We start from the raw sequence: 20,000 nt of genomic DNA, 5'->3' as shown, positions 1-20,000 counted from the left end.
GGCGTGAGTTAAAAATCAATAAAGAAGCATTTCTTCGAGAATTCCAGGTTTTAATTTCATCCGAAGTTTTAAGCAAGTTTCCCTAAGCAAATATTTTTTTTTCCAAAAAGGCACGTGAGGACACTTGGATTAAGAAGCAAAGACTAACCAACGTTTCCTTCTCGATAGAAGGAAATGTTCAACTACAAAACTACTCCAGGAATACTTGGTCGGGTTGAAGAGGATCGTAGGAAACTGTCCAGTGAACTTTTACCACTCTTGATAAGGAGCCAGGTGATCGAGATAAATTGTCAGCTTTCCTCCTAGCTCAGTAAAAATCGCCCAGAAAAAACACTTCTTACTTGTAAACTTGTTTAAACCTCCAAGAACGCCACAATCCATTATCATGTTGAAGACTTCTGGACTTTGGATGAAACAATCGATCGTGACACTTTGGTCGTAAACTTTCAGCAACTGCAGTGGGTGGCTGTTAAGAGTTTGTGTTTGAATCTTAACGATAAACTCTTTGTTAAGTTTTGGTTTGGGCCCCTTTCCGATCCCCTTCAAATGAGTGCCAAACGTTCGCAACGAGTACGAGTGTTCTCCTTGCTCAACTAAAGGAATACGGCTAACGTCAACAGCAAAGCGACTTTTGAGGACTAAACATATTGTCTTGTGTTTACGTCTGTGGTTCCGCTGGCATTCTTTGCTGCAGTAAGATGCGATGTGACATCCTGGGCACTTCACAAAACGCATTACTTTATCTCTTCGGCGACGACAATAAGTGCAACCGTTGCAGAGTCGTTCAGCCACCTCTCTGGGATGATACGTGCCTTCTTCATTCTTGAATTCTTTATTTCCTCTAAGAATGGGAGGCTTTGAATAAACTTGCTTTTCACCCTCCGGAAGCATATCTCCCAGAGGATCGCTCTCTATGTTGTCAAGTAAACTGCTAGAAATGTTACCCAAGGTACCGCTTTTGAATTGATACTCAAGCCAAGGGCCACTGTGATCTCTAACAGTATTTGTTTCCAGAACAACCCTCCCAGAATAATTGACACCAATAAAAATTCCACCACATTTGTTGCCAGTGAGTTCGTTTCCCACGATGCGTGCTGAAGTTCTCCCTTTAGCGAGGATGCCCCAGAATCCATTCTCGAAAATCCTATTGTTGCTTATAAAAATTTGAGGATTATTATCAAGGGAAATACCAAAGGGTCTGTTGTGGTGGATACTGTTGTTTCGTAAACTTATCTTCTCTTTTGTATCCCCGACGATGATGCCTTCTTTTGCATTTTCAAATATCTTATTGTCATTGACGTCACACTTCCCAGCGAGTTTCCAAATCAGAATGCCGTGAATACCATTGTCAAATATCTTGTTTCCAATCGCTTCAAGTTCTCCTCCTTCCCTTGCCTCTAATCCTGCTTGGTGGTTCTTGTACACCTCGCAGTTTTTCACCAGTAGTCGAGAACCTTGCCCAACAACAAGAGCACCTCCGCCCCCACAGTTATGAATCACACAGTTTTCAATAAGTCCAGAGCCCCCGTGTGAAATATCTACTCCCGGAAAGCCAACTATGCCAGACGTTGATTCTGAATCGCCAAATTTTCTTGTGCGATCGCAAGGACGCTTTCCCGAAGAGGGCGCGACACAGCCTGGTCCTCCGTTACAGTCTGGAAAGTCCTCACAGCTTTTCCCTCCTCCTGAGATCTCACACTGACTCAAGTGTACGGCTCCGTATTTTCCTTCGCAGAGTAGAGGAACGTTCCCACTGGGAAACACTATATGTTCAAAATAACATTTAGCGCGAGCAACTTGGCAGATATTTGTACAATGCAAATAAGTCTTGGGTCCAAGACCTACGATCTGAAGGTCCCTAAAAGTTCCAAAGAAAGTTAAATGGTACTCTCCTTCATGCAACAGCAAGGTTTCGTCTCCTTTAGTCGTCGTCAAAGCAAACACCAGCTCAGTTTCGTTATTTATCTCTCTAATACGAAGCCCTGGTGCCTCAGGACACCTGTCACAAAACATTTTATCTTGGCGAAGACTGGGATCGAAGTGAAGGGCCACTGCCATTGCTGCACGTTTCTGACCTTCGAGCTCACTATTTCCTCCTTCTGCAAGTTCTCGCAGAGACCAAGCCTTTCGTTGAAGTGCTTTGTTGTAATCAGGTTTTAGATTAAGGCACTTTTGACAATCTTCCAGAGCATTTCTTGGTTCTCCAAGTTTCAAATGGCAGAGGGCCCTGTTACAAAGCAGCTTGTGGTCATTTGGCCACAAATCAATGGCTCTTGTGTAAAGATTCAGTGCTTCTTTCAAATTGCCATTTTTAAAAGCATCGTTTCCTTTTTCCCTGAGTTGGTCGGCTTCCTCCTTCTTCTCATTATAAGAAAAATCCTCTTCAGCCACGGCCTCGTTTTCAGGAGAAGGATTTCTCATACAACACGTTATCACCTTGTAGTCCTTGTCTTTCAAAGGTACATCAACAAAATAATGCGGCAAGTTATAATCTTCCTCAGGGGTCGGATTTTCAAGGTGTACTAGCAAATCTAGTTTCTTTTTTTGCATGGCCTGAGCTTTCACTTTCTCCTGCGAAACACTAAAAAATATCGCTGCTTCATTAAAGATACGAACAGTTGCATCGGTGTAGAAATGTTCGACATCATTTTCATGTTTCTCCAGGTGGCTACGCAAATGTTCTTGCAAATAGGTTGAGTGTGATGCCAACTTGCTCCACAGTTTTAACGAAGGAGGATTCTCAACACTGAAGACCGAATCTTCAACGAAACTCCTGCAGACTTCCGCTGGGGAGAGTGTTTTTGTTAGTGCATGGTTAAGTGTGTGCACTGCACAGCATAGTATACGCAGTTCAATTTTGTCCTTTTCAATCTCAGTTCGGATAACGTCTTGCACCAGACGATGTACACTAAAAGAATCTGTCCCATACCTTTGAAAAAGGGAAAACTTAGTAAAAAAGGACATTATCTCGGCTGCATCCCACAAATCGCCTACTGCCTTAGACGTTCCCACAACGTGGAGTCCTTCGTTTATCACCTGATAAGGAATGTCATCGGGACCTAGGTAGGCACAAATTTTCATTACGATTGAGGGAGTTTCTCCAAGATCCATATCTTCTGACATTTGATTGACGTGCTTAAAATTTAACGACCATGTTGTGTGGACAGCCAGTCGCTCAGGTGATGTATTTTCCACCCAATTACGAGCCTTCTTCTTCTTCAAGAGAAGCATCTTCTCTTTCCTATACTTCTTCAGATATTCTTTGATAGGCTGGCGAAGACATCGAATGTAAGCAGCAGCTTGATCAAGAGCTAAAGGCAGTCCGCCGAGCTCTCCGACCAGCTCAAAGAGATCACTGTCTTGTCCGGCTGTTCCACCTCTTGATTTTAAAAATTGAACTCCCTCTTCCTCTGTGAAGCATTTCAACTCAATACAAGAGCTTTCTTCGATTCCTGTTTCTTCTCCGATTTCTGTTGTTTCTCTTCTTGTGGTTATGATGATATGACCACGGGCGGCTTGTTTCCAATGACCAGTGAGCAACTTCTTCATATCCATGGACACTTCTAACTCATCCAGATTGTCAACCACTAGACACCACAGCTGTTCACGCTTTCTCAACCAGTCCAAGGTTCTTGACAGCGAATTCGAAAAGTCCTTGTCATCAAAAGTTCCAATTTGACGTGCCATCTCGCTGACAGACAACTGGAAAAGGTCCTTGTTTTCGCCCGAAATCCAGAAAATACCACCGGGATATTTCTCCTTATCTTTCTGTCGCCAGAGAAACTCGACAGCAAGAGATGTTTTTCCTACACCCCCGAGACCGCAAATAGCTGATTCCGAACAACCCCTCACAACATTTTTCAATTGCGATGCAATTTTTTGGAGCTCACGTTCGCGACCACAAAAGCAATGATTGCGACTGGGCAGATGCAAAATTTCAGCATCGACTGTTGCAATGGCAATACCCTCTTCTAACTTTTTCAGCCGAGAATCTAACTGAGTTTGTCCGAACTCTAAAGCTTCTACCTTTGAGGTAAGTGCACCTTGTCCATCTTTTAAAGAGGTTACAGATGATTCTAGCTCATTATGCCTTTCTTCTAACAAGGAAATGTTTTGTTCATTTGTATCTTGACGTTCCTCTATTATAGTTATGTTGTTAGTAATACCTTCAATTGCTGATGAGAATTCTTTGTTCTTGTCTGTTTGCGCCTGGTGCTCTTCTTCCAATCGACTTTCTATGTCCGCTATACGTTTATCAAACTTAGTTATTTCATTTGTGGCGTCTTGAAGAGCTTCTCCTATCCTCTTGGCTTCATCAACATTGAATTTCTTTATGGTCTCTAAGTTTTGTGTTAAGTTGGTTACTTCAATGCTGACAAGTTTCATCAGATCCTTGTCCACTGGAGAACCCATGCACAATTTCAAACCTGCCAAGAAACAACGTCAGCCATGATGTGAATATTTTACCTTGGGTAGCCAAAGAGCCTTTTGATTTTGAGAAAAAAATTAAAAAGGGAAGGTGGAAAACAGTGGACTGAACATTTTCTACCAAGACACTGGTTAAATAGGCCATTTTAAGGTTGTGTACTTAGTTGCCAAGCCTTTGATTTGCAGTGAGGCTGAAGGTGACCTTGTCGTGATAGAGACCTGTATCTAGTTAGCAAGATAACAAAGTGATTTACATTTAAAAAGGAGCAAAATTTGTATCATAACAAGGTCACCCCTAGCCTCACTCCCGTTCAAAGGCTTGACAACCAACCATACAACTGTGAAATGGACTATTCCCCCATACAGCAAATGTAGGCGAGAAATGATGAAACTAACGTTGAGAAGATCAGTTCACACAGAGCTGCAAGAAAGACTGGTGTTCACCCTAGAAGAGGTATCCAAAAGTATTTAAGTATTTTTTGAAAGTATTTTTCAGTGCCTCAGTCTCCCAGGGCCCACCCTTGGAGAGGCACCGAATATATTTGGTTAGGGCCTTATGCGCCACATGCACATCATCGTCTCATTATTAAGATGACTAACCCTTGGTTTCCCACTCCTGAAGCTCATCACATACTTGGTCTTCATCGGCTTTTGGAAGGCCCAAAGAACGAATCAATGTCTCCATGAGTTGGAAACCGTTGTTGAAGTCCAGTTCATTCCAGTGATCAAAGTTACAGTGTCCCCACTCATTTCTTACTTTGGATCGCACATCCTTCGAATTTGTTTGAATGCGAGTGTGAAACACGGATGAATTGGCCAGCATTCCTAAAACTGCTGACAAGTCGCATGTACTATCAAAACCTGAAAATATGCAATAGGATTTATAATTGAGGTTAGAACAAGGAGTAAGTTACTGATACAAGGTAAATTATTAGTAGACGTCTTCTTGGGGAGAAAGATTGTGTAGGTAATATCCTAGTCTTTCAGAATAGTTTCCAGATTGAAAGGTATGACTCTTGACTCGGCTGAACAAGAAGTCAGAGTCTTGTCGGCCCAAGAATCTTTTGGGCATGCGCTTCAACGCCAAGCCATCTGTGTAAGAATAAAGGGTGTAAGTTTCTAAAGAAACTGTGGTTTTGTGTCGGTGGGGGTAACAAGGTAATTTGTTAAAATCAATTAACTAAGTTGAAATTGTAAATTGGCCACCGTAGAGGGTTAAAAAGCTGACGTTTCGAACGTTAGCCCTTCGCTGACGAAGGGCTAACGCTCGAAACGTCAGCTTTTTAACTCTCTACGGTGGTCAATTTACAATTTCAACTTAGTTAATTGATATTACCAAATCACCTGTGTAAGAGATCGACGTGCCAATAAGAAATCGCAGACTGATCTGGCAAAAAGTATATATCATAAACTTTTTCCCTCGTCATTGTATTCCACTGCAAGTGGTAATTATCGACAAGATCAACTAGGGATTTGAGATTGTATAGCGTAAAGCTTCGTTCTGTGTCCAAAATACGAGAGACATCCGAAGAAAACTCAATTATCCACCTGTAAACTTGGCCATGTGTGGTTCAAGGTAAAGTTTGGCCAGATCCTCAGCAGATGTCACTTTGTAATCATATCGATGCACCTTTCTTTTGAATGTTCCCCAGTTGTTGTTAATGCTGCCATAGTTTAAATCAAATGATCTATCTTTTTTCAAGTGAGTGGGATGAACCTGCTTATCGATTCCACTGGAGCTCTTCAATGAAGTGTAGTGTTTAGCAAGTTCCTTTCCAGCAAAGCCACGGAGAATTGGTAATAGAAGCTTGTTTAATGCAATTCCAATCACAACCCATCTTTTTTGTTTGTCATCCAAATCAAAGCTGTTGACTGAATGAAATTATAAAAGAAAATATATTCAAATAAATCTCATTTGAAATGCAGGTTCACATTAAACTTTAAGATTTTAGGTTTAAAATAGTAAGCATTGGGGAAAATCTCACCATTGTTTGGAAGGGATTTGCCAATTTCACAGACTATGAATACTCCTTAGCCTGTCAAGCGAGCAAATATACATGTATATTTATAATTCAACTATCAGGCCATTTTAACTTTTTAACAGGGCAATGGTACGCACAAAACGTGCCACAGTATCACACTCTTGAATAGGGCAAAGTACCAGAAAATTAAATGATGATGGAATAATAACATTCTTGCCTCAAGTTTGCCATATGTGAAGTGCAGGCAAGAATATGAGGTCAGATAAGCAGGAATTGGCCTGGACTCCTTTTTCTCTATAATTGGCACCTGGCACCAACCTGTTTTCCTGCTGGGGTTTATGATTACAAAGAAGAATGAACTATTCATACCGATCACTTCTGCGTGGTTATTTTACATGGATCACGCCAAGTGTCATTTCATCAATTTATTTTCCTTCTGGATTCATTTAAAAGAAAGAGATCAAGGACCAGGAAAAAGATGTGATCAGCACATGGCTGAAGTCAGTGCCCAGGAGAGGGGATACTTTCTAGTAATAGGCAAAAGGGGATGTGCTTTTGGATGGTAAGGTAAAGTCAGTTTATGAGCCAAGCAGCCCATGAGGTTGGCGCTCAACTCTGGTTTCTGTGGCATGAGGTGAGTAGGAGTATTTCTATTCCCCCTGGATGGGATGCTATTCCACCAAAGAGTTATCCCTGGCATTAAATTCGCCACTACCCATTTAAACACCTGAGTGAAGAGAGGCACAGGAATCAAACCCAGACCACTCTATCCAGAGTTGAGCGCACTAATTATGAGGCCCCTGTGCTTTTGGATGGAGTCATATTATAATACTTTTGCATTTTCAATAGAGTTACTACAATGGGATCGCATATTTTTGGAATTTTGGGGGTGAGGAAATTCTGGTAAGGAGGGATTAAAAAATGAGAAGATTCTTTTGCTTGGGATCACAAAACTTACATTTGCCCAAAATTGACTGAGATGGGGTCTATAACTGGCCACAGAATAGACTATTATGGGCTAGGGGGTCTGAGAGGCCATTGGCACAAATCCATTAACCCTTTGCACCCTAACATCAGTATGCATATTCTCCATACTGTTCTCTATACATTTCCTATGGTGCTGACAAGGAGAATTTTTTTAACAGTCAAGAACTTCTCTGGTTGATCATCATTTCCCTAATTCTCATAACCTTAATGAGTGATTCAGGTGTGAGAAATTAAATGTTAATCAACCTTAAACTCTTAAGGGTAAAAGGTTTAACAACTGACCCAGCTATTCCCCCCCCCCCCCCTCCCTTCCTCTCCAAGTCAATAGCATTTTCCTCTACTTCACCTGACAGGAAATGTTGAGATTCTTGTGGAAACAAAGCTACCTGCCTCTACAGGGACCAGAGATTAGGTGCCAGTAAATTCTATTGTTAAAATAAATAGGAAAATTATTCTACCCACCAGGGCCTGCTGCTGGTGAGGGACTTGTAAGAACTGTGGGTGTGGCAGGAGGTCCTGGAAGTGTTGTTGGCATGAACAAAATAGGGGTTTTGCTTGTGCCTGTTGCCATGGCAGCCTATAAGAGTGATCAAAGTTATTAGTAAAGTAAGTTTACTTATTAACATAATTATGCTTTACACATGTGAATTTATGCCTGCAATGTACATGAAATGAAGGGAAAATATAATAATGTAATCAATTAATAACACCTCCCAGTTTTCCATCCCAAAAACGATGGACCATCAAAGTTCCTCACAGTTCACGTTGGTGATTTAGTATAGACTGGGAATCAAAGTAACTCAAGTCAATGCATTTACAGGACCTTGCTTAAAAGAACATGCCTATAAGCACATTGTCTGAGATTTCACTTTCTTTTACAAAAATGTTCAGACTACTTCTAAAAATTGGCCATTGATACCTGTAACATAAACTGAGTTATAAATGCACTTGATTATAGATTAACCTAATTTTGACCAATATTTGTAAGGTACAATTGCACTGATAATAAATTAAAAGATCGAATGAATTTGATAGCACATCCCCATTGAAAAACCAAGCTGAATAGATATAATTATAGTGTTTCAGGGTAGGTTTAAGTAAGTCAATTCTGTCAGGAATGTTGGGCCAGGATAACTTTACATTGGATTCACATGGAAAGTAATCTACATTACAACAAGGACCTTGGTAAATGGAGGATACAAACTGCCGAAAATTTCTGAGTGTGGCTGTGAAGTTTCTTCCCAAGTAAACTACATTTATCTCCATAAATATCAATGCAATTAATACGAATCCAAAAATTGATGACAAATAGGTCCACAATAAGCACAGGCATGTTACTTGTTAATCTTTCCTGGACTGAGCAATTTGTTTAGCATTTATGTGAGTAATAGGACTTGGATAGAACCATTATGGCTTTGTCCCGCCCTAGCACGATTTCATTGCAAATTTATTTTCGTGTTTTACTGCTTGGGTAGCTGAGTACGTCTTACGAGTCTTGACAGTCTTCACGACTATCAAGCAAGCAACAAGTTTATTCCTTAGTAAGTTTTAGTCTGACCTTAGTTTCCATCCCCTTCGATCCCACACCATGGGCAGTTTTAATCCTTCTAAGTTTCATTAATATTTTTTTCATTAAATTTAATAAACTGCCTAGCTCCAAAACACGACCCAAACAAGCCTCTCGGTCTCTGTTGTAGTGCTCAGGAAATTGTTCAAAAGACTCCCAGAAACTGTTTCAAAATGTTCCGAATTAAATAAGCAAGAGTAAAGGTGGACAGAGTAAAAAGCATTACCTAGAGTATGATTCCAGCTAATTTTCTTTGGCCATATTTCAAAACAATTTTAAAATAATTAAGCGAGTGTTCGAGTTCGACCACCTCGCATCCGATTCAAGAGAAAGGCGGCCTCGATGTTACATGTTATGGAATCATCACTTCGACCGATCCTTGCTTATTGTTTTGCATTGTATGAAATAGTCTTAGACCCTTTTAAGAGCTTGAGACTCATCTCATCGCCTTAACATCAACGAGCGACGTCAAATGAAGCCTATGTTACAAGGCTCAATCAAGGGGGCTTGTACCCGTGAATGAACCTAATTATAAGAACCTATACTTACTACTCCCCCATTTACTTCACAGTTTCTCCATATTTACTTACGAACGTTCCAATGAAAAGTCCTGCACATTACATGCTATACATTACTTCCCCCCATCACTTGGGTCGTATCGTCGAATATCAATAGGCTAGTTTCGAATTGTTAGTGCGAGAAAGTCTGGTAATTAGTTTTTAGCACCAAGACGAGGCTGAGGGGAAAGCAGGTAGGCATTTTGTCTGCGCATGCGCGAACGGAATTAGTTTGTCGCGTTCGGCGCCATTTGTAGAGTTTTCGACGCGTTTCTGCGAGGTTTCACTGGACGATCGACACCTTTTTGTAATATTTTGTGAATATGGATGAAGGAGTATGACAAGTTCGCCAACATTTCTAACTCTGTGGATACTCATGGTGTTTGCTGGCTCTTCGGTTGAGGATATTTTAATGATCAGATTGGTCCATGGACGATCGACACCTTTTTGTAATATTTTGTGAATATGGATGAAGGAGTATGACAAGTTCGCCAACATTTCTAACTCTGTGGATACTCATGGTGTTTGCTGGCTCTTCGGTTGAGGATATTTTAATGATCAGACTGGTCCATGGTTTACTCTGGTGTCCCTCAGGGAAGTATTGTTGGGCCAATGTTGTTCTTGTTGTATGTCAACGATATACCTGAGAACTTATCGTGTTCAAGTGAAATGTTTGCCGATGATACTCTATTGTTTAACTCAGATCATCCATCATCTGTTCATCAACCTGTGTGTGAAAGCTTGTCTCAGATCGTAGACTGGTGTAAAAAGTGGCTTTTGAAACTTAAAGCAACTAAATCCAAATGTATGAAAATCACGAGATCTAGATCTGTAACACCTTGCTCGTACAACATCAATTCAATCCCACTGGAACAGGTTAAAACACACAAACATCTTGGAGTCATTATATCATCTGACTTATCTTGGAAACCGCATGTTCTCTCTGTTGCTGCTAAAGCAAATAAGATACTTGGCCTACTAAAGCGCACATTTGGGAAAAGCTCTGAAGCAATATCAATTGGATACAAGTCTATGGTTCGGCCAATTGTTGAGTATGCCTGTCCTGTGTGGAATCCACATCAACAATATCTTTCTGATAAGCTTGAAAGAGTGCAAAGGAATACTTCCAGGTGGATCCTTGGTAGTTCTATCGACTATAATGAACGTTTGAAGTATCTTGGCTGGCCAACACTCAACTCGCGTCGTGAATTTCTTAGTTTAGTGCAATTATTCAAATTCATTAATGGTTTTTCAAGAGTAGACTTATGTAATTACTTAACTTTCTCCAATAGTCGGACGAGATCTACCAACAATGTCAAAATCTGGACGCCTTATGCTCGAACAAATATCCTCAAGAACTCTTTTTGGTATAAATATATAAAAATCTGGAATGACTTGCCAAGTGACATAGTTAGCTCTAGCTCTGCTAGTAAGTTTAAAAAAAAACTGAAAGAACACATTTTTAAACAATATCAATAATATTGCACCAATATCCATTTATCAATTAACTTGTTTTTTCAATAATTTTTACCTTTACACTTTAGTTTTATTTTTATTGCATATTGCTTTTATTCTGGGGGCTGCCGTCAATGAGAATTTAGTTCCTCTCTGGCTTGACCCTTTTTGCCTTTTTGCATCTCGATGTTATTTCTATTGTTATCTGTCTGTATTATTATTATTATTATTATTATCTTATTATTTAGGCAAATGAAGTTATTATAAATAAATAAATATAAATAAATAAATAGATCAAAGTGCGAACAAAACGCGAAAAAAGCCCGAAAACTTGAAGTTTGAGATTTGAGTTACTGAAGATCAATATGTACACATGAGACAACAAACCTTGAAGGTTAGTCTTAAGATGTTGATGTTTTATTTTTGTGAATCACAAAGTTGACTGTGGAAACGATCGTGAGATATTTGATCCGAGGAAAGATAGAAATTTAGGGTTTGATATTATTTTACTTCAACTTCGAAGTAAAATTGCGTTAAGTTTGAGGTGGCCCCAAGCATCAAATCACTTTAAATAACATCGTCTTTTCCTTCTCTTTACAGTCATATAGGACACAAGGCTTTAAAAAATGTTCCAGCTTCAGGATTAAGTTCCTCTAACTACAACCAACCCTCGGCGAATTATTTTTCGGGAGGTTTTGGTGGATTTTTCAAGTCATGACCCAAAACCGTCTTTGGCCTTTTTGCTCTCTAAGTCTGTTGAATATGGTGGGTAGGCATGTGTCTTAACAACGGTTATGGTCTTACCTCAATCAACTACGGTTTTGGCTTATTTTTTTACTGTGTTTTGGCGGTAATTTTTATTATTGCCTTTTCGAGCTTCATGTGCTAACTACAGGAAAAACTTCGGTAAAACTTATTTATCAATTGGCCCCCAAATCCCTTTCTATTGTCAGTTCATTGTTTATTTATCTGGCTTTCGGTCTAACTAGTCCATTAACCTCAAAAAAATGCGTGGGCTTTGTCTCATGAGTAAAACTGGTGCCCTTTTCTTCATGTTCATGTGTTATTCGAATCGAATAGCGTCAGCTGTATTCTGTCCTGTTCCTTTCAGTAGAATGCTTTGCCTTGCAAAATGAATGTTGAGTCGAAGTGCACTATGAATTTCAAACCAGTTGAGTTATATTTCACTTTGCTGTATGTGTCGTGATCATGAAATTCTTATTTATTAAGATTGATGATATGAATTAACTTTTATGTTCTCTTCTGTTTAAGGTAATGTGAAGTGACCCAATAATTGGTAGTATAGACAGAATGGTTGGCAGTGACATTTACTGTGGCAAGCTGTTATTCAAGAATTTGTCATTATTCCCAGAAGCTTACTACTGGTTTAAATTATTAGTCTTTTGTTCTCTGTACACAACTTGCCTAGACTAATATGCTATATGGGAGTTATGTCTACTTTATTTGTAAAATTGGTAAAATTACCAATAAAATTTCCAATAAAGTTTTCAGAAGTTTTGTCCAGATTTCATTGAAAATGAATGTGAGAAGTGATCAGTCATATTCCTTAAGGGTGTTTAAGCTTCCAGGATGAGAACTTCCTCACTGATACTATCAGCTGTACAGGTTCTCATCAAATTGTCAGATAACTCTTGTAATTTAATAGGTTGAAACGCAAGGTTGCGGATGGTGTATGTGATGTTTTTGGGCAGTTTCTGGGCTTTTACATAGATCAACCAGAGAGGCATTTTGTCTGCACTTGTTCAGTAAATTTCTGTTTGAAGTGGATAACTGCTGCTATATGCCTGTGTGGGTTTCCCGTGAAAAAAGTCAAGCAGGAAAATGCATTGGAAAACAATAGTAGAGCAAGTTCTTGAGACAACTTTTCTTGTCATTTTTCCCTCTGTAACTTAGATGGAAGCACCCTAGTCTTAATATGGTTGTGTGGTGTGAAAGGAAGTCACATTGCTTGATTTTCCAAATGCAAAAGCGTGTACAATCGAGTTCAATTCCTTTGAGTGTTTTAGAGCTTAAACTGCTAGTGCAATGTATTTGCAAAAAGAAAAAGTTCACAGAAGTTTAGGTTTTGGTTGAAAAGTTTTTTAACAAATCACAACTGAATCAATTAATTTCCTAATAAAAAATATATTTGACTTCATCCATCCTTCTTACAGCCAAAAAACATCACATACACCTTTTGCAACCTATTAAGTTATGAGAGTTATCTGACAATTTCATAAGAACCTGCACAGCTGATAGTATCAGTGAGGACAAAACCCAAACTTTTTCCCAAGGCTTGTATCCCCTGGAAACAAGACTGAATAATGTCAGATTAAAATAACGAGGAGAGTTTTGCTTTTTTATGAAAATGGATCATTTATACCTTTTAGATTTTCGAGAAATTAGACTGAAGTCAAAAGGAGACTTTGATACTGCACTTTAAGTGGTAATGAACACCAACCTGGCTGCTATATTAAAGAAATTTATACACATTGGCCAGGAGGTTTAGCTGTGACAATTTTACAGGAGACAAATCATGTATGAATCACTCAATAAATTTATTAGCTCTCATCCTGGAAGCTTAAACACTCTTAAGGAATATGACTGATCACTTCTCACATTCATTTTCAATGAAATCTGGACAAAACTTCTGAAAACTTTATTGAAAATTTTATTGGTAATTTTACCAATTTTACAAATAAAGTAGACATAACTCCCATATAGCATATTAGTCTAGGCAAGTTGTGTACAGAGAACAAAAGACTAATAATTTAAACCAGTAGTAAGCTTCTGGGAATAATGACAAATTCTTGAATAACAGCTTGCCACAGTAAATGTCACTGCCAACCATTCTGTCTATATTACCAATTATTGGGTCACTTCACATTACCTTAAACAGAAGAGAACATAAAAGTTAATTCATATCATCAATCTTAATAAATAAGAATTTCATGATCACGACACATACAGCAAAGTGAAATATAACTCAACTGGTTTGAAATTCATAGTGCACTTCGACTCAACATTCATTTCGCAAGGCAAAGCATTCTACTGAAATGAACAGGACAGAATACAGCTGACGCCATTCGTTTCGAATAACACATGAACATGAAGAAAAGGGCACCAGTTTTACTCATGAGACAAAGCCCACGCATTTTTTGGGGGTTAATGGACTAGTTAGACCGAAAGCCAGATAAATAAACAATGAACTGACAATAGAAAGGGATTTGGGGGCCAATTGATAAATAAGTTTTACCGAAGTTTTTCCTGTAGTTAGCACATGAAGCTCGAAAAGGCAATAATAAAAATTACCGCCAAAACCGTAGTTGATTGAGGTAAGGCCATAACCGTTGTTAAGACACATGCCTACCCACCATATTCAACAGACTTAGAGAGCAAAAAGCGAACTATGTATGTCTATGTATGCCGACGACCATCAAATTTACCACGCAGGAGCAGACCAGGCAGCTGTGACTTCCCAGTTAAAGGATAGTGTCAACTTAGCAACAACATGGTACAAATTTACCACGCAGGAGCAGACCAGGCAGCTGTGACTTCCCAGTTAAAGGATAGTGCCAACTTAGCAACAACGTGGTACAATTCTAACCTATTGGCGGGAAACCTCAAAAAGTACCAAGTTTTGAACTTGGGCTCCACTCAAAATGACAGCAATATTTGCATGAATGATGTTGTGATTGAAACTAAAGATAATATCATACTTCTAGGAGTAGTGTTAGATTCTAAGCTAAATTTCTCTGAGCACGTAATCTCTATTTGTAAAAAAGCCAGCCAGAGAATTGGTGTTCTAATGAGACTACGTAATTTAATTCCTATGAAATCTAAGTTAATATTATTCAAAAGCGCGATATTACCATTCCTCACATACTGTCACCTAGTGTGGCATTTTTGTAAAGCGAGTGACACTCGAAAGCTTGAAAGACTACAAGAAAGAGGACTTAGAGCGGTTTTCAAGGATAATAATTCTAGTTATGAACAACTATTAGAGAAGGCAGATCTGCCAACACTACTAAATAGTCGATTACAGGATCTGTGCATCCTTATGTATAAAGCAAAGCATAAACTGTGCCCTGCATATATAAGTAACATCTTTAAAGAACCAAATAGTAATTACAATCTGCGGCAAGCAGATTTCTCTATACCTAGGTATGAGACAGTCACCTATGGCAAGCACTCTATTAGATATTTAGGGCCTAAGCTATGGACAAAACTACCCAAGAGTATCAGGGACGTCACAACCCTAACGTCGTTTAAAAGCAAGATACGCCAACTCAATATAAGTGAACTTTTAGATGATGGCTGCGCAGGCTGTAGCCTTTGTTCATTTTGACTTCTGTGTATTTTTACTATAAATCTCTTAATAAGTTAACTATAGATATTTTATCTACTACTGTATTTAGTTTGTATATTCTCCCCTAATTGGTGTCCCCAAATTAGTAAGGGATTTTGTTCCCTGGCTAGACGGTTTTTGACACTTTAATAAAGTTTCTACTACTACTACTAAAGACGGTTTTGGGTCATGACTTGAAAAATCCACCAAAACCTCCCGAAAAATAATTCGCCGAGGGTTGGTTGTAGTTAGAGGAACTTAATCCTGAAGCTGGAACATTTTTTAAAGCCTTGTGTCCTATATGACTGTAAAGAGAAGGAAAAGACGATGTTATTTAAAGTGATTTGATGCTTGGGGCCACCTCAAACTCAACGCAATTTTACTTCGAAGTTGAAGTAAAATAATATCAAACTCTAAATTTCTATCTTTCCTCGGATCAAATATCTCACGATCGTTTCCACAGTCAACTTTGTGATTCACAAAAATAAAACATCAACATCTTAAGACTAACCTTCAAGGTTTGTTGTCTCATGTGTACGTATTGATCTTCAGTAACTCAAATCTCAAACTTCAAGTTTTCGGGCTTTTTTCGCGTTTTGTTCGCACTTTGATCATTAAAATATCCTCAACCGAAGAGCCAGCAAACACCATGAGTATCCACAGAGTTAGAAATGTTGGCGAACTTGTCATACTCCTTCATCCATATTCACAAAATATTACAAAAAGGTGTCGATCGTCCAGTGAAACCTCGCAAAAAACGCGTCGAAAACTCTACAAATGGCGCCGAAGGCGACAAACTAATTCCGTTCGCACATGCGCAGACAAACTGCCTCTCTGCTTGAGGGGAATGGAAGTTTCTCAGCATGGCAGCGAACCATGCCAACTTTGCCGATATGAAAGTATCTGAGCTTCAAAAGTTTTTAAGAGAAAGAGATACTCAAATTTCTATTAATGGTAAGAGTAGGAGAAGAGCAGAACTACTGGAGCTATGTAAGAATGCAGCGGAAATAAAAGTCCCAAAAATTGAAGAGGAATCAACGAAACATGATGAGTTAATTAATTCCAAGATAACACTGCCAGGAGGAAAATTACTTCCCCATCCACTTTCGCTCAAGGATTGGACTCATGACTTTACTGGTGTTCCATATTTCAGGTCTCCTGATATTTACCATTATCTTGTTGGAAAAGATGGCCACGATGAAGACTGTTTACGTTCGTACAAAAGTCTCGAGGGTTTTCGCTTGTTTGTAGACGGGCATGTGGAGGATCTGTACTACCACTATTTAAGTGATGACGTGACAGGTAAAAAGGATGGATATTGTTATTTCCAGTTCAAAGCAAAACCTTCTGAAAGGTCCAAAACCGAAGATGGAAAAGACTTCTACTGGGGTTTTATCGTTCTTCAATATACTGGAAGCATTTACTCTGCCTACTGTGCTTGCAAAGGCGGGTGAGTCATGTGTGTGCGATATTTTTTCCTTTCCCTTACAAGCGAATGAACTGATGGTCTTTTAACTTTTTAACGTTTTATTTGATTTCTGTGCGAATGAACTCAGACTCTTTAAGGTATAAGAGACTAGTGTCCTATTATTTTGTTTCTTATAATAGTGCTGATGGTGCACGCAGACATACAGCTGCTGCTCTGTTTTTGATTTGGAAGCAACTATTAGAAGAAATGACTTGGAGACTTGCACGTCAGTTTCTTGCCTTTGGGTGAAATGGAAAAGAATCACAGAAAATGCTGTTCCAATGGAAAATGTTAAATTTCAAAAATCAGAGTATGGAAAAATATCTAAGGATTGTCCAAAACCTCATGACTTTAACCCTTTGTGCTCTGATAATCTCTCCCAGTCATTCCAAGAGAAGTTTTATAATACATTATTAGAAGCTGCCCCTTCATGTGTAGCTTTGCAGTTTCTAACAAAACCCCAGTCCAGGCTGTGAGTGAGGAAGAACTCTTGGACCAGATCACATCTGCTGACAATGATCATGAGGAAATAGTAGAATATGCAGAGGTGTATTCCCTTAAAGAGTTAGCTGACATATTTGTTGCTCAAAATAATTGTGAAAGTTTGGAAAATCCTATGTATGAGCATTGTAGTAGCTTTTTAGAGTTTCTGCATCATTCTGAGTTTGCAACTGACACAATATTTCAGGAAACATTGAGTCAAAGTACAAGTAATTCAAAATTTTGGTTTTTACAGAGGGTAGGGAGAATAACTGCCTCCAATTTTTACAAGGTATGCCACATGAAAGAGACAACCAATTCCAAAACTACTGTGAAGTTGTTAATGAATTATTGTCCTCTTAGTGAGGACAGCACCCCACATCAGTTTTCTTGGGGTCACGAGAAGGAAGTTGTGGCCATCAAAGAGTATATCAAGAAACATAGAACAAAACATAGGGGTTTGAAGGTTTTTCAAAGTGGTCTTATCGTAGACAAACAGTATCCATATCTGGGAGCTTCTCCAAGAGAATTCAAGTTTATAAGTGTTGTGCCAAGACACTTTTAGAGGTCAAGAGCATTTGTAGCAAGAGAAATCTTCAACCCTATGTTGCAGCAGCTGGCAAATATTATGTAAAAAAAGAAACATCTTGGATTATCAAATGCAAGGACAGCTAGCTTTAGCTAGATTAGAACAGTGTAATCTTATCATTTACACTCTTAAGGGAATCTTAGTGGTACCTGTTAAATTTGACAAAGAACTGTGAGATAAAATGGTGGAGAAGCTATCAAAGTTCTTTTTGGAACACATGGTGCCTGAACTCCTCAATGGAAAGATTCTTGAAGAGGTTACTCACACTTGAGTAACAATTCAAGCTCTGTCTATCATAAAGTCAATTTATACACTTACAAGATGCAAAATAGTCTTAATGACCTGTTTGCAGGTTAGAGAATACACTTGTTTTTTTGCATGTTGTACTGTTTTGAACTCAAGAAATATATGACAGTACTTCAAGATATATTGTAAACATGACGGAAGTGATTGTGGTATCACAAGTCTTTTCCGTTTTGGTAAACTAGTGTTATCGTCTGTGGATGAATTCCAAAAAACATCCTTTCTTTGTGAACTGAACCAACAGTTTTAAGTGGGTTAAGTTAAGGGTAAGATAAATCTGAAAGATTTCTTTGCTTCGTGAAGTTAGTTGTAGTTGTTTCTATGATAAATTGGAAGCATACGGGAGAGTTCTACTTTGTAAGTGGAGGTAGTAGGTTACACAAAGCAGCACAAACTATTAATATTTTATCAGCAAGAGGTACAAGTGGTATAGGCAGATTTCCTTGTAGAATATGGAAGTCTTTCAGTCTCTCAATGGCTCTCTCAACATGAATTCTTGCACTGGCAATTGATCTTGTTTTCTTCAGTGACTTTTTCGACAGTTGCTGACCTATTTTGCAAGAAATAAAAAATTAATGTTTGATATTGACCTTTCAGTCTTTTGTTAAGTCTTTATTTCAAGTTGAGATTGTCTTTATAATGTGACTCTCTTAAGTTACAAACATCCGTGAGAGGAAAGGAAGTACTAATGACTGTTGTGTGCATGGTGGGTAAGTAGGGGAATGTCCTGTTAATAGCAATAACTTATGGATTGAGTTACCTTTTTTAGAGAAGGGAGGCATGTTTAGGAAGGCCTTTCGTTTTGTAAGCAAGTCTCTGATTGCAAATCCTCTGTCAGCCATGATGTGGTCCCCTTCCTCAATTAATTCCAAAATTCCACTCTTTTGGGTGAGTTTGCAGTCACTTGTACTTCCACTCCACAATTTTGACACAAAACTGAAAAATCCTGATGGAGTTATTCCAACTAACGTTTTCATAGTGTTATGGCTCTTATATTCACTCCACGTGGCTCGCTGTGCAGCAGGAGAGGTAGGTTTCTGAATGAATATCTCCGTACAATCAATTATAACCCTAGTGGATGGATAATTTCTAAATGACCTGGGCAAGTTTAGGCGAACCATTTCTTTAGAAGGCCAAATCAACAAAACATCTCTCAAAGTAATAGCAAGAGAGGAGATCCAAGTGGTGAACTCCTTACAAACAGAAGATTTAGAGATGGAAAAAGTGTCTGACAGGTGTTGAACAAGTAAACCCAATCGAAGTCTTACCAAGGTCCAAATAAATTCTCGCAAGATGGTTAGACCTCTCCTTTTGCCACTCTTTTTTACAGGTCTGTATTGGAAATTTACTTTTTTCCCCTTATTGCTGTCCCAGTATTTCAGTTTCTCGGCTGCAGGTTTCAGTAGATTAAATATAGCCATAAGACAGGCCAATGTTGGAAATCCCGTGTAGAATTTCACGGACTCGTCATTTTTCAGTATATCGTCCATGGAAAGTTTTCGTTTTAATGCTGGCTTAACAATGAGTTCGTTTCGAATTCTTTTGTTTTCTGCTTTTAGCATCGACACATTTTTCATCAAATCGTCCATTTGTTGGTGATCAATGTCCGTTTGACAAGAAACAGACACACATTCCTCTTCCTTGAATTCTTTTATTCCATGAACTTTGTCTTCCTTTACCACGTAGTCATGATCTTTTAAAGCAATATCAGTGGAGACGTGGAAAATTTTGGCGGGAACTACTTCTTTGTTGCCTTCAATTGAATTTCGTTTTCTTCGCTCACTGGAACTTTCCTCGCGTTGATTCGGACATCTAGGGTGTGAATATGGATTAAAT

At 38.8% G+C, this 20,000-nt stretch overlaps 2 protein-coding genes across 3 annotated transcripts in view; both read right to left on the bottom strand.

The window, feature by feature from the left end:
- The window catches only part of LOC111319124 (uncharacterized), a 14,953-nt gene extending 5,268 nt beyond the window's left edge, over nt 1-9,685 (bottom strand). The window contains exons 1-5 of one of the 2 annotated variants that reach the window (XM_088745058.1): nt 9,514-9,685; nt 7,860-7,974; nt 5,977-6,300; nt 5,029-5,289; nt 1-4,427 (exon numbers count right to left, since the gene is read on the bottom strand). The exon at nt 1-4,427 is cut by the window's left edge and continues 5,268 nt beyond it. In XM_088745058.1, the coding sequence (XP_088601184.1) occupies nt 250-4,427; nt 5,029-5,289; nt 5,977-6,300; nt 7,860-7,968 (4,872 nt within the window). In that variant the 5' untranslated portion in view covers nt 7,969-7,974; nt 9,514-9,685 and the 3' untranslated portion in view covers nt 1-249. The remainder of the gene's footprint in view (nt 4,428-5,028; nt 5,290-5,976; nt 6,301-7,859; nt 7,975-9,513) is intronic. The other variant, XM_022921954.2, reaches the window with a different exon arrangement.
- An 8,461-nt stretch (nt 9,686-18,146) lies between these two features.
- LOC148717059 (uncharacterized) overlaps nt 18,147-20,000 on the bottom strand; it is a 2,185-nt gene continuing 331 nt past the window's right edge. Inside the window, exons 1-2 of the mRNA XM_088745057.1 lie at nt 18,925-20,000; nt 18,147-18,714 (exon numbers count right to left, since the gene is read on the bottom strand). The exon at nt 18,925-20,000 is cut by the window's right edge and continues 331 nt beyond it. Of these exons, the coding sequence (XP_088601183.1) occupies nt 18,515-18,714; nt 18,925-19,753 (1,029 nt within the window). The 5' untranslated portion in view covers nt 19,754-20,000 and the 3' untranslated portion in view covers nt 18,147-18,514. The remainder of the gene's footprint in view (nt 18,715-18,924) is intronic.

The sequence above is a fragment of the Stylophora pistillata genome, chromosome 14 (assembly GCF_964205215.1).
Source record: "Stylophora pistillata chromosome 14, jaStyPist1.2, whole genome shotgun sequence".
NCBI classification, from domain to species: Eukaryota; Metazoa; Cnidaria; class Anthozoa; order Scleractinia; family Pocilloporidae; genus Stylophora; species Stylophora pistillata.
This window is presented reverse-complemented; position numbering and strand designations above follow the sequence as displayed.